This window comes from Phalangium opilio, unplaced genomic scaffold (genome assembly GCF_054372755.1).
Source record: "Phalangium opilio isolate 3A_F unplaced genomic scaffold, DU_Popi_V2 ptg000082l_1, whole genome shotgun sequence".
NCBI classification, from domain to species: domain Eukaryota; kingdom Metazoa; phylum Arthropoda; class Arachnida; order Opiliones; family Phalangiidae; genus Phalangium; species Phalangium opilio.
The window spans coordinates 6,676,621-6,692,357 of record NW_028324189.1 but is presented as its reverse complement, the minus strand read 5'-3'; the positions used below and the strand labels follow the sequence as shown (position 1 = coordinate 6,692,357).

General features: G+C 37.4%; 1 protein-coding gene across 2 annotated transcripts in view; it reads right to left on the bottom strand.

The window, feature by feature from the left end:
- MESR6 (misexpression suppressor of ras 6) overlaps positions 1-15,737 on the bottom strand; it is a 216,616-nt gene that overhangs the window by 89,396 nt on the left and 111,483 nt on the right. For both annotated transcript variants that reach the window (XM_089848069.1, XM_089848070.1), the window contains one exon: positions 11,544-11,644. In XM_089848069.1, the coding sequence (XP_089704195.1) occupies positions 11,544-11,644 (101 nt within the window). The remainder of the gene's footprint in view (positions 1-11,543; positions 11,645-15,737) is intronic.

Here is a 15,737-nt window from a genome sequence, read left to right as displayed (position 1 = left end):
GATATTTTCCAATTATCAAACCCCTTACTTACAAACGTTGGATCAAATTCCTTATTATCACTAGAGGAATACTTTCTGCACGGAAAGCAGAAGCATTTATCTTTTGAAACCGAATATTCTAACCATGAACGGCCAATGTACCATTTTTTATTAAAGGAACGTAAATTTGCACCATACTTCGTCTTTGGGTACTGATCCAACATTGGCTGAATCGGTGAAGTATCACCCAAATCATCGCTTGAATGTTTTGCATATTTAACTTTATCGCTCACCGAATTTTCTGGTCCAAGACTATGAGGAATTTGAGTTCCGGTAAAGAAATTATCCGTAGAGATTTGTCTTTCAGTTCCAATTAAAGTGTTCCCTGGTCCTGATGATTCATAACGTTCATTATCATCACCATCGAAACCATTTCTAAGCACATTGTTATTAGGTTTGTAGACCGAGGCCGCAATATCCAGTTCATTATACACCCTAACCTCTTCGACGTTATCTTTAGGCTTAGTTGCTTTCAATCTGACTACAAATTTATCCATGTTCAACTCACTAATTTTGATTCCATACAAAAGGCGAAAAATAGCGAAAAAATATGATCCAACAGACACAATGTTCAAAGGTTATTATTAACAGCTAGCTAAAACTTACACACGCGCGAAAATAATAGATGTTTCAGACTTCAGTTTGATGCTCCACATAGCAAGATAAAACCAGGGATATTTCATAAGGATAAAGACACAAAGCTAAAAATTCTAGTGCATCAGGGATACGTATCAAGGGTGAAGTAAAATCATCCAAGTGAATCAGGGATATTTTTCAATGATAAAGACATTAAAGTATAAAATATTTTAATAAAATACGAAGTATTTTGTGTACCAAAATAGAAATAGGAATTACAGAGGCAAAAAGAAATTGATAAGGGGGCATTGGAAAATTTTGAAGGGGCATTTGGGGGCAAACTTAAATTTTATTTGAGGGGGCAGGATATTTTTTTGAGGGGGCAATGCCCCCTGATGCCCCCCCGTGGCTACGGGCCTGCCTGTACGTAAGTCCCGCGGTAAAGAAGGTGGCAAGGCAGTTTTGCTTCGCATCGAGCTGGCCTCTCTTTCTCTCTCTGGGCAAGTTAATAATTGTATAAATGAACTTCCTGCGGAAGCGACCTTATTATTATTATATATTGTTATGAGGCAACGATAAAAGGGCACCCGTCAATAAGATAACCAAAAAAAAAAGGGCCTCGATAACAACTTGATTTCCGATTCTATGAACAATACGAAATGTTCGACTAAAGTTGACTCCTTAAAGGGTATTAAATTTCTTCAGGGATAGATTTAATTTTAGAAGTAGGAATGGAAAACGCACGGTTAGTATTTATTTCAGTCCGACTCATAGCCCAGTGTAGAGCCCCTCCCTCCAACACGTACAGAAAAGTTTAAATTATCTTATTGGCTGACTTAAACTACGTTTTGATGACGCGTTGCTGACGGGGACGGCGGAAAATACGTAATGTAATTCCTTTTTACCTCTGTCGCTATGACCCCGCCTCTTCTTTCATACCCCCCCGTCCCGTCCCGTGAAAGGGGGTCCGGAACTTTGGCGCTCGCCCAGATATTACTCTGTTCTCCATTCCTACTTCTCAAAATTAAATCTATCCCTGATTATACTAAATACTATTTTGGGGGGGTAAACAGTTGTTTTCTATAAGGAGTTTATTTTAAATAAGTAATTATAGTTAGTTAATGTCAATATTTCAATACTTTCCAAGATTGTAAACTGTAATTGTTTTTCGATTCCTTTGTCACGCCAGAAGTGAATGACTGATTTCTAATCGAACGGAAACGCGATAGAATGCGCCTGCGCATTGCAACGCCACCAAAGTGACCGCGTGCAAACGAAGATAGTTCTAGAGCGGCTTGGTATCCATGGAAAAAAGCCCGATATTCCCCATAGAAATTCTATTAAAAACCAAGCGACTCAACTACTACGTAGAAAAAAAGAAAATAAAATACACGAAATCTGGCGCGGAACGCGACAAGAATTTAAACGAGCTTCCCTTTAATAATAAGACTCGGGCAAAAATACAATAAAAGCTAAAAATAAAATTGCGCGCCATTTAATTATATTCGAAATCCCAACAATAGTTGTAATGGAACATTAAACTCGAAATTTATAAACTATCCCTTCCCTCCCCCCAAACCCCTGGCATTAAAATTAACTGTCCTATTATTACCACAAACGTCAATACTAAAAAATAAAATACAATATATTTTTTTTAAATATTGCTAGGTATGCCAGTTGATATAATTATACAGGGTGTTCAAAAAAAATAGGGGGGGGGGGAATGTTGTTATATGAGAGAAGTACAATGGGATGGTTCTACGGGATATCGTCAATTTGGAGTCGAAAATGTTCTATAGTTCCATGAACAGCCGATTTTGGCCCCACAGCAGGGCATCCCCTAACACAACTTTTTAAGATTGGAGTATTTTACGGATGACCCCCCCCCCCCCCAAATTAAATTAGCATTTAAGAAATCATCTGTAAAACATTCCAATGTTCATAAATTTGGTGTGGCAAAATATCATGGAAACTACATTTTCATTGCAACAATTGAATTTTTCCCATAGAACCATCCCACTGTAATTAGGTTCTACCTATTGGGAACACCCTGTATATTCACGTTAATTTTAATACTAGCTTCGACATCAGTTAAAAAAATAAATAAATGATCATTTATGCGAGTAAATTTGGGGGACCACCTACCAAATGTGATACAATATTAAGTATTTCTTGGTCATATATGTTTTGGGACCTTCTATACTTACATTACAGCACCACGCGGGTCAGTCAACAAGGCATACTATTCGAGCCTATTGTATATCGCTAATGGATTTATTATACAAATGAGTAAAGTTAATTCGAAACGAAAACGGATTCTGTTCGGGATTATTCTTTGAGCCCGGGGTTTCGTCACGTGATAAACCGATCAAGGGGGGGGGGGTTAGGGGGTTCCCTTAATACCCGCCATTTTACACCAAGCATATCCTCTGGGGTCCCAAGGAATTAACTTAAAACATACACTAGAAAGGCAATGAATGAATGAAAAACTGGCAATTATTAAAAAGCAATCATTTCAAATATTTTTCTATCAGGGTTCTTACAACTTTTGAAAAACCGATTTCCCTGACATTTCCAGGGGCAGGGCCAACTAGTAACGGCGGGAGTGGTTATTTTTAGTTGGAGCAACACATTCAGGACAAATTTACTCAAGCCTCACAAATTTCCCTGAGTTTTCCCTGAATTTTACTAAATAATTATAATTTCCTCGAGTGTTCTTTGAATTTTTAGTGAAAAATTTATTTCCCCGAGTTTTTTTAGTGAAAAATTTATTTCCCCGAGTTTTTTTAGTGAATTTTTAGTGAAAAATTTCCACGAGTTTTCTTTGAATTTTTAGTGAAAATTTATTTCTCCGAGTTTTCCATGAATTTTCAATCAAAAGTTTATTTCCCTGACAATTTTCCAGGATTTACAAGTTTGAACGAATCCTGTCTATAGATCCAAATTATGCCCACGAATGTCTTCAATATTAATCCCAGCTAATTACTAAATATTTTTAATCCGAATTTCCAGTATCGAATTTAAGCTTAAAATTAAAAAAGAATTATGTCGACGTTGTTTTGATAAAAAAATTAACGATTTAAAAATAATCCATCAAAATATAATGAGTTATTATTTTCAATGGAGAATTTGAACTTGATTAATTGTAGATTAAATTTTGAAATTGATTAATTGTCGATTAATTTTAAATGCTTGATTAAGATTGAGCGATTGGATTAAAATTAAAAATAAAAAAAAATTAATTTTTTTCTTTAATTTTTAAATGATACTACAATTTATAAGTTTTGCTGTGTTTCACAAAACATCACTTGACTATAATTAAAGGGAGGGTGAAGTGCAAAATCTGGTGATTTTTTTATAGATCCTTATAATAATTGTAAGACCAATCTGAATAGGGAAATATCTCTCACAATGATTTAAAAATTCAAATTAGTTTGAGTTGAGATTTCATAGATAATTTGAAATTTACACCTCGGACCAATCGGCTATGGGACGAGGCTTCCTCGGTGTCGGAAAGACAAAGTAGTAGGCCTATAGCTGAGGGGAGCGAAGTACCATTTGACCACGTATCCATCAACACGCCAAAAAAATGATGAATGACGATTGTGGATTTGAAATAATAGATTATAACATAGAACCTCGCATGTCTATATATACAAAACGAATGTTTGGGGCTCGGATGGCTGCGCGCGCGAAAACATGCAATTTCGTGCTATGGGCGCGCGAAAATAGTTTTGTTTCAACCAATGTATCATTTTAGAGGGGAAGGATACTTCACTACAAACCAAAAAATATTTCAATGAATTTGATGAAATAGCACCGGGGAATGATTGCCGAGAAGTGGACAGATAAACTTTTGGTGGTTAGTAGCTTATGTTAATTTTCTAAAAGGGTTTTGGTAGAATCAATAAGTGATTGCTAGTTTACTAGGGAGAAGGTATAAATTCGTGCCACATTTCTAGCTTTATCTCCAGTCCAAATTAACGTAGGCGTCCGGAGTCAATCCCCGCCTCTAAATTACAACCAGTATCTCATTGCTTCTTGAAAACTCACGTCAACGCGACGCGAATGACGAAAATGACGTATTTTCTGACTGAGGAGAGGAGAGGCGAAATAGCCCGGCCTTCTTTTACGTCCCCCCTTGTATTTTGAAAGGGGGACTGGGACTATGGCGCGCGAATACTGAGGCATCTTATAACTTCTCCCTAGTAAACTAGATATCTCTTCTTGGTGGAATCAAAGACTACAATCTAGGGGCTAGTTCTAAGTTTACCATTAAAAGAAATCCATCAAAGATCGCGACTTTCTGACTATATGCCGGGCCTTCCGCGGTTCGATTCGCCCTCCGCCATCTTACAAAATGGCGCCCGTAAAGTAATAAAAATGTCCCACCAGTATTTTCCACTACTTCATAACTCTTAAGGCGTGAATTCGAATTTCATAATTGAATATTCACGGCCAAAATTGTAATTCATAAAATAATTATACTTAACAAATTGTTGAAGCCTAAAATGATGGATCAGATTAATGGAGGCCTATCCAGGATGGACTTGCCTGGACACGGGTCAACAATGGGACATGTAAAAGCGTATATATGCATAAAATAATAAGTCAGGGCCCCTTAATTTAGTATTAAAGAAAAAAACACATCGTATTTCCTACTGCAATGATTGATTAGAAAATTGTTATACGAGAAATTTAACCATTTTCAAGAAAGCTTCAATTCTGGAAAAGGGGGGGGGGAATGGGGGAGGGGGAGTAAAATGCAATGGAGTGAAACTACGGGAAAAAATGCAATTCTAGGACTCTAGAGGAGTAGATTATTCCATGGGTTTCTAAAGGCGGGACCCAGAATCAAATTAAGGACCGCCTTCTTCCGTTACGTTAAAATTAAAGAAATAAAAAAAAAGACATTAACCATTCAAATTTCTCCGCCAGGAGTTTGTCGTTTTATTCTAATATTTGATTTCAGGGAGCAAAAATCTTGGGGATTTTTTTATATATGTATTTATATCGATGAATCCCTAACTCGTAGCTGATGGGGTAAAGACGTAATGATCCGATATCTAAATCGGCTCCACAATTTGCTTTTGCTTATTTAGAATGAAATTTTAGACCTTAGAAAAATGTAGAATCACATTATTTTTTAGGATATTTTCTTAAATTTAATTTAACTAAATTAACTTAAAGTAGCAATCGTTGTCTTTCAGTCGAGGGGTTAGTCACTTGAATAATCAGGTGTACAAAACCGCAGAAATCTATTACTTGATTTTTTAGAAAATCATAAGTTATCACAATCATTCTTGTGGGTAATCAAATCAAAGGTAATCAGAAATCTCAGATAATCACTGGAAATCACGTGAAATCTTGAGAAATTCAGAAATAATCACATGATTTACTAGTAATCTTTTGTGATCACCTCGGTAATCACACATTTCGTGAAATAATCACGCATAATCAACGGAGGAATTCGAAAATTCCAAATAAAAATCGTAATCAGTTGAAATAGAAATAATCACTGCATTCATCGTAATTCACAACGAATCCAGTGGTTATCACGGCATTCACCAAATAACTAATCATTCATTAGAATTCAAACAGAAATCACAAGTAATCTGCGACAATAACGGGAAATCAGTGTAAAGATTATGGAAATCACTTAAAATAATCGTAATCACGGAAACAAAGGAATTCATTTAGTAATTCCAAACAAAAATTCAGAAATGGGAAATCAGGTGTACAAAATTTTGGCGAATGACTAGCCCCTCGCTTTCAGTTTCTTACATAATTTTTAGGGGGTCATCCGTAAAACACTATAACGCTAACAGAAGTATATAGAAGTTAAATTTTCGACTCCAAATTTATGATTCCCCACTGTTGTACTTGGGTCCTATAATTAGCCTCCCTTTATTGATACACCCTGTACATTTTCTCGACATGCGAAATGAAAGTACCTAGTACCTAGCTATTTATATAAATTGCCCACAACAGATGAGAAAATTAGCTGTAAGAGTCAAAAGAATGGTATCTCCAATGGAAAATTGGTAAAAGATACGACCTTATTGTAACTATGAGGAGTTTTCAGTTGTATTTTTTTAGTCCTTCTCATGTCGGGATATTTGTTCTAGGCACGTAACTAATTTGGGATAAAACTTTTAATTATATTTCCAATAGGAGATCTGGCCAGGCGCGAGCGAGTTGTTTCGCCAGAAATCTCCCCAAGGTACGTTCGGTACAATGTCATTATACCGAATTGGACGCCCAAACTGTACACAGTATTACGTCCAACCCGACAAGTTTATAGCTTTGCTTTTAGAAGTTAAATATATATATATATACACAAGTTTATCGGGAGAATATTCTATCGAGAAATTATACCATAATTAAAGGGAAGATGACCTACTATGTAAATAGGCGGCTTGCAATAAAAAGGCTAGAGAAATAATTGCCCCCTACCCCCGTTTCTTAACTTTGTCTAACTGCACTTCACAAGGTTGCCAGTAATTTGTGATTCTAGAATCTCTTCGGGTAATTGGAACTGAATGATAATTACTGAATCTAATTAACAGAATACAGGATTTTCAGTCAGTAAAGACAAATCAAATTCCATGACCCTTGACAAGCCTGTACCAGGGATAGATTTAATTTTAGAAGTAGGAATGGAGAAGCCTGTACCAGGGATAGATTTAATTTTAGAAGTAGGAATGGAGAACAGAGTAATCTAGGCGCGTGCCATAGTCCCGGACCCCCTTCCACGGGACGGGGGGAGGGTATGAAAGAAGAGACGGGTCATAGCGACAGAGGTAAAAAGAAATTAAGTATTTTTCGCCTTCCCTGTGAGCAACGAAATCAAAACGTAGTTTAAGTGAGCAAATAAAATAATTTAAACTTTTCGTTACGTGTTGGAGGGAGGGGTTCTATACTGGGCTATGAGTCGGAATAACTGAAGTAAATACTAGAGAGTTTAAGCATCCCCTAAACGCGTACGTGTAGCTACCTTCCACAGTGCATTAGACCAATGCATTGTCAAAGGTGGCTACACGTACGCGTATAGGGGATGCTTAAACTCTCTATTAACCGTTCTCCATTTCTACTTCTAAAATTACATCTATCCCTACCTGTACGTAATTCAGCGTCCCTTTATAGAGCTGTTGCGACATAAATATAAGAATAGAACGCGTGGTGGCGGTGTGTTTGGCGCGCCTTTTTTATTAGGGAAGCTCATGGGAGCGATCACTTTCAATATTCATTTCACGTACTTTTAATAACGGAATAATAACATTTTTAATCGGACCAAGAATATAGACCTTATAGTTTGACGCAAGGTAACTTAATAATAAGCCCTATAGGCGGAGGAATACGCAATGTTAAACCTCGTAAGAAATGAAGTACATACATTCGGGAAACCGGTTCGAAGCGATTCAAAACGCTTCCAAATTGTGAACAAAACTGATACTCGAGAAGCTAATTACAAAGGTGGTTTCTTGAAGTTGCTTCGCGAACCAACTTAAAGCGGCTTTGGAAGCTAGTTTCTAGTTTTCAGGGGTATTTCACATGGGATGAGACTAGAATTAAGGGTATTTTTTCCAGCCTTAGCAGACAGCAACAACGAAAGATAAGCAGACTGCACTAACAGAAGCGTCTTAAGGTGTGAACCGAGGCTGTTGAAGTCGCTTCGAACTAGCACTAAAGAGTGTTTCAAAGCCAGTTGGGCAAATGAGTTGTCAACCGACTCCCGTACAAATGTGAACATAGCTTAAGAGAGCTTAAACTTGAGTCACTAACCATAATAGCAAGGTCCAATAGTAAAGGTCCATTCAGACTACGTCGCTTTACTGGTTTACGTGTCAACGACTACGTAAAAGATTTTTCCTGTTTTGTTTGAACCCTTTTAAACGGGGAGCAGTTCCGAGATGGCACCACCTCCTTACCCATAGCCCACTCGATCATGCTCAAATGACACGTCATCGAGTCAGCTACGCTTTAACGAACAATATACGACGGGAATGTAAGATTTTACTCCATAGTCTGAATGGGCCTTTGAATAGAAAACTGACAACAGACGGTACTTTAGAAATTTACCTTAAATATCTTAGTGAATAGCCCCTCGATTTAGACAATGGTTGACTTTAAAAATTGATCACATTACTCTGTTTATTTTCGCTTTTAGATGCTAGTCGCGTATTCGTATTGTTTGGTGTTTTTGGAATATCGCTCGTGTATTATGAGTCAATCAATGGGTTTTCCCGTTTACCCCCCTTAACCCCCCCATGTGTACGTGAGATATTTCAAATTTAACATGTAATTCTACTCCGCGTATATATGTGCATAATTCGGCCGTAAATAGGCTTATGACTAAGACTTTTGTTTAGCATAACATCTAATCGTAGAGATTTTTTTCTTCAAATCGTGGATAATTATTTCAAATAAGCGTAACACTAGGAGCTTATAGAAACCGGCATTGGAAATAAGCTTCCAATTGTGGTTGGGGCCAACTTTCTTTTTTTTTTCTTTTAACTATTAAAAGAAATTAAAACATTTTATTAAAACATGTTTTTTTCTTCTCAAATTCAATTTGATTCCCTTCATTGAATTTATTAAATAATATTTTTAACGCCAGAAAGATATTTTTTTCGCACTAATTGAGGTTTTTGGCAATTCGAAATGAACGCTATAGCAAAAACCATTATAATTGGTATTACATGAATAGATTTAATATTAAGATGAATAAGGACCGTCAAACAGCTAGTCGAGATGTTTCAATTTCAAATGATAATTACAAGGGTCTTGATTATTTTTAACCCAAAGTATTTGGTACCGTTGTAAAGGGTAGAAATAGGGCTATAACATACTCAAGAGTACCTTAGAGTTATGAGCCTCTAAAAATGGTGCGCACAGATTTGTTTCAAGCTATAGGCGTCAAGATATTTTTAATATTGTTCGCTAATCGTTTTTATATTCAGGAGAGGGAAAATGGAATGAATTATTTCACACAAAATGTCATCGCACTATTGGATATCTATCATTATAACTTCAACAATTTATTTTTATTTAATATAATATACGTTTTTTATCATTACGCGTTTTTAATGGTTTAATATTAATGGTTTCTATAAATGAAAGGAGCTGGAATAATAATAACATACGAGATTGTGGTTGCAAAAAAAAAGGTTATATTTTTTTTATATAATTTTCTAAGGACCCCCAAATATGATAATTTATTAACACTGTCCTTTAAGTTTGCAGTTGCAGTAAGAAAAACCAGGGTAACCTTTGGAAAACTGATTTCCCTGGTATTTCCATGTTTTTCCCATGTATTTCCAGGTGTAAGGCAACCTAGTAATTGCAGGAGTACCTTTTTGGAGTAATAACTAGTCTCACAAATTTCCATGATTTCCCTTGAATTTTACTAAAAAAATAAACTTCCCTGAGTTTTCCCTGAACTTTTAGTCAACAATATATTTCCATGTTCACCTCGGTAATCATTTTATTAAGTGGCTGACCCCTCGATTCGCAGGCCTCAAAATTAAGTGAAAATTAAAAGGTAAAGTTTGATTAAATTTAAGGTTAACTAAAAAGGTACTGCATGACTGTGAAAGGTGTTTAGGGCGTGGCTCCCACGCCTCTTTGAGGACCTCCTAACAACTGCACTAACTAACCAAGAGTGAATTGATTAAAATTCGTCCCAAAGGAGTGAGTGAGTAGGTGACGCGGGTGGATGGTGGGGGGGGGGGGCGGAGACGGTAAGGTGACAAATATACACGAAGCCAAAGTAGCGACATGGCGCCACGTGGGGGCCAGCTAGGCCTGGCGAGGCTCATTTGCATATAATAAAAACTATATGGTGCTCTGACTGTCCCACGCTTGATCCTAACTCCTTCGCAATAAGATCTATTGATTTTGATTCGCTCTGCCCTTAAAAGTTCGTTAAAAGTAACGCGCTTTCATTTCAAATAAGTTTCTAACTAAATTTTAAAATTCCAAGACCCTTAGAAAGCGTTCTTAAATTATTCCCTGATATTTCCACGAGTTTCTGACTACATTTTAAAATTCCAGGACCCTTAGAAAGCGTTCTTAAATAATTCCCTGACATTTCCACTAGTTCCTGAAGCGATTTTAAAATTCCAGGATCTGTCTTCATTATCTAGCTACCACCCTTACCAAATGTGAGATAGAAATTCATAATTCAGGGTTCATACAAACCTGGAAATATCAGGGAAATAAATTGTTGACTAAAAATTCATGGAAATTTAAAATTTTTATAGCAAATTCCGGGGAAATTTGTGTGACTCGAGTAAGTAAATAAACAATCACGTAGTTATTACCCCCAAAACACCAAGTGGCCTTACACCATGAAACATCAGGTTAAACAAAACCTAGTAGAAATGTCAGGGAAATCAGTTTCAAAGAAGTTATAGAAACCCTGATAAATATAATATCCATACCAAAAGTAAATTACGAGTATAAATTAATAATATAATAGTGAAAAATTAATATTTGAAAAATAATGAATCTATAGTCAAATGAAGGGGAGTCAGAGGGAGCTAGTATAGTAGTAGTAGGCGAAGAAGTGGTGGCGTGACTTGCCCTCCCATTTGGCGAAAGATATAATGAACGTGGGCTGGATAAAAATTGAGAAAACGCGAAAACCCCGCGAAAAATCAGCCCTCCCCTATATTATAAATTAGGACCGAGAAAAAGCGGTAGTCGAGCAAGAACTAAACTACAGTCTAACCTAATACACAGGCGAGCGCTATGCCCTAATGTTGGCCGCAGCCAACGTTAAAACCGTCGCGAAACAATCAAACAACTCGTTTACAAAGAAAACTTGTTCAAGTATAAACAAGTACACCATGCATGCACGGACATAAACAAAATTAAGACGAGAAAAAAACCATAGAAAGGTTTAAAATATAATTAAAACTCACCGCGATTTCGTAAAGTAACTCTCGTTCAAAATGATTTCCTCAAGTTTGGATTGAAGTTCTTCCAGTTGGCGTTGACGTTGCGATGTTACTCGTTCGATATCCTGTTGATATAAACGTAAGAAGTTTCATTAATTAATTAGTTTTAATTGCATTATATTCGATACAATCGCTTTAATAAGTGAAATGCAGGGTGTTGCGCAAAAGGGTTATCAATTTGTATAAGTTTAGGACACCCCGTATACTAGAGTGTTTTACGGATGACCCCTTTAAATTTAAGTGTTTAATAAATTACTTTTAATGGCTCTATATTCGATACAATCGCTTTAATTGTAAGTTAAATTCAGGGGGTTAATTAATTGTAGGATGGTTCTATTGGGAAATCAATTTGTGTAAGCTTAGGTACACCCCTAAAAACCTTAAAATAATACTAGAGTGTTTTACGAATAACCCCTTTAAATTTGAGTAATGGCTTATTTAATTAAGGGGGTCATCAATAAAGCACTGAAATTCAAACTTGGGTAGGGGCAGAAGTGTCTTTGAAGTACAGAACATTATCGACTCAAAACATTGATTGCCATCGGTTCTATCCAGTACCCTTTTTGAAAACCCTGTATATTTAAGGTAATATTCCCTTTAAAGAAAAAAATATATAAGGTGGTGTCAAAACAGCCATTAACAACAAAAGTATAGGCGATAAAAATACTCCATTTGAACGATCCACATTTATTTCTATAGTTCATTCTAGAAAGTGCACTTTTAGGGGGCCCCCATCATCAGAGAAAGTGGAGGTTTATACCAATGTCCCGTGAAATTCCTACGAGATTTTTAGGCTAAATCATTCCAACAGTACATTTGGACCCCCATTTAAATGATCCCCCTCAAAAACTTTCACTCGGGGGTCCCCAGTCCCCAGGAAGTAAAAATACAGTTACGTTAAGGTTGAAAGGGGGGGGGGACATTCAAAAAGGGGCCACCATTGTGCCTTAAAAACGGCGACGTTTAGCGTAAGGACCCCATACAAGGGGACACCTCCCCCCGTCTCCCCTCTATCGATGAAGATTATCGGTACGTTATTACTTGGGCTCAATACCTGGGAAATTACCTGAACGTACCTGGGAATGGTTTCACTGCAAAGTTATACCAGATACGGTGGTAAAGAATACCGATGTATATGGGCTTACCAATGGATTGGGGGACCCGGTCGGTCATTGTACCAAAGTGTTCTTCAGAAATTTACGGGGTCTACAGGTCCTCCATTATAACTGTATCGCGTGATCATGTTCAATTTTATCGAAGTTCAATATCTTTAGTTTAATTAAAAATATTAATTTCAATAATTAATTAATTAATTAATTAATTAATTGAAACCATTCCTGGATATTTTCATAGCTTTATTCAGGCAAGTTCCCAGGGGTTTCCGTGAAATGATTAAATTAGAACAATTTCAAAAGATTCTGTTGACTTACAACAAGCAACCAGTTTAATTCCGACATTCCATAAACCACAGTGCACAAATCAACCGATTCTTTCATAGCCTCTAACCACATTTTTCGTTAATCACAACCCATTCTTTGATATTTCCACGACTCGCAAAACATTCAACGTTTTCTCCACGAAATTATTCCCCGAAATTTCCATGACCTTACTTTCCCGTTCACATCATTCAAATTTCACTATAACCACTAGTTAGGGCTGATGGGTAAAAACTTTCCATTTTTAATACGGGGGTCCAAGTTGGGGTATTTGAAGAGTAGCACTAGGGATGGGTACTAAGCCCCGGGAGGGTAAGGGAGATGGGATGGGGGGGGGGTTCTTTCATTGTCTGGGAGGCCAGTTACTAGGCCACCTGGTCAATACGACGCCGAGTTCTTCCTTCCTGGGAAAGGTTACCTACCAAAGGTATTACCTAACCTTTCAAAGTTTCCCCCTGAATATAACGGTAGCATTTTTTTTTTGGGAAATTTTTGCCCTGTTACCGTTATTCCTCGTGTATTTTTTACCTGAGGTATTTTGCGCGTGAGGCTATGGCTTGGTAACGCCATAAGACAATACGTTATAAGTTAATGTAATGAATACGTTGTAAAAAAATTGTTAAAACGTGCTTCTCTGAATTGGGTGTTATACGTCTAGGCGTCACTTGAACTTATTAGGGTATATTAATGAACTTATGGAGGGCCACGACGTCGTGGCGGGCGGTGAAATTATTTAGCTACACTCGCTACAAGATTAAAGGAAGCCCTAGAAAATAAATATTTCGCTAGCGACCATCTTTTGGCGCCGAAATAAAGCGTGTTTTTCCCGCCTTCAATGATAAATTTGTATCATTTACGATAATTAACAAAACGTCTATTCTTATAGATAGTGCGTGTTAATTGCTAAGAGAAATAATTGCCCCTCCACCGTTTCTTAATTTTGTCTACATGCGCTTCAGGGTTGCCAGTAATTTTTGATTCTAACATCTCATCGGGTAATTGAATCGAATGGAACAGTTTCTGTTGTAGATAGGGGTTAAATTGCACTTGCAAATAACTGGTAAGAAAGATATCGTGATTGGTTGCAATTTTAGAATAAATACAAAAACCTGCATATTTGATCCCTTTCATTATTGCTATTTATAAATAAATTTAATTACTAATTATAATGACGTAAATTACCTTAATTTGAAGGTACGATAACATAAAAACAATTTAGTTACATAAGTATCACTCAATTTGTAAGTACGCGTGGTTTCTAACCCGTCTGTATCGATTTCTTTCACCCACAGTTTCGGCATTAAAAAAATAGATGGCGCTAGAGAATCAACTGTAACGTCGCGTTTGAAAGTCAGGGCGCGCGCCAAAAGACGCCGGAAAAGCGAAGAAAAAAAAAGAACATCCGATTTTGGGTTGGTTGGAGGACTAAGAGCTCGGCGTTGAACGGCGGCCCTCTGGTGTGACGGCATTCGGGCTAAAAGTCCCGACTCGCACGGAGTTCCAAAGAGAGTCTTACCGAAGGAATTTAGCGGGAAAACGGGGGACCCAAGCCCGACGGCCAAGAAAAAAAATTATTCTAGCCACGCGGTCAGCCTAACCAAGGTCATAAGGTGAGTGAGTAGCCATCCATAATTTTAAGCCTCGTTTAGTTAATCGTAATTGTTATTTAGGAATAGGCTTAGCTTAATATTAAGCCTTGTTTTAAATTTTGCTTAGTCATTATGAAACGTTTTTTTGGAAAAAGCGATTTTTTGGGGTTTTTGGTCGGAAAAGTTTTTTTAAAATTAACTTTTTGAAACGTTAGTTTTTACCGAGCATGCGCGGTAAGAATTTTTCTTAAAGGAAAAAGAAAATTACCGAGTTTTGTTTATCGCAATTTTTATAAAGTTTTAGGAGAGTTGCCTGATTAAGGGGGCCCCGTTAATGGCTAAATTTCCCGCCCTTTTCCATCCCCCTTCTCAGTAGGGGGGCCCGTAGATAGAGGGCGCGCGCGAAAATATATAGCGCGTGGCGCGTTGCGCCTAAAAATGCTTTTTTCCCGCCTCCCTACTCATTGGTTCCCCCCGCGACGCTACTTTCCTCTTACCCTTTCCTATTGGCCGCGTCCCGTAGCGATGGGCGTGCTCCTGTCATCGCTACAGCCAATGGGAAGGGCTCGTCCAACGTCACTCAAAAAAAATTTACCGCCAAAAAAATTCCTGTAAGAGGGACGCCGAAGGAGCTGGAAAAAAAAAGTCCAAAATAAAAAAAAAAACCGTAGGAGCAGGTCGACTCAAGTTGTAAAGCGAGCAGAAATAACAGACGCGTTTGGACACCTGCTCGCGAGAGTACTCGATTCTTCGCTTTCCTTGTGGAGAAATTTTTAAGATGGGCCTCAATTTTTTTTACTGGCCTCTTTCTTCGCGGTACCCCCCCTGCCAAGTTTTTTTTTGTTCCGAATTTTCGGCAACGTGGAGCGGTGGAAGAAGTACCATCGGCGGGAAAATTCCGTCAACGTGGCGCGCGCGTTTTTAGTTTTTCCAAAAAGGAAAGTGCGCGAGGTAAAAGATTATTAAGTGCGCGTTAATTTATTTTATTTTTCTTCTTAAAAGAGGAATTTTGTTGTTAGAGCGTTCGCCGCCGACGTAGGCGTTCGAACGCCGCTGTTTTTATCGGCGATTTTCTTAGTTTTCAACTAATAACGTCGTTCCGTATTTTCAGCGGCGGTAAACGCGGGTCTTTT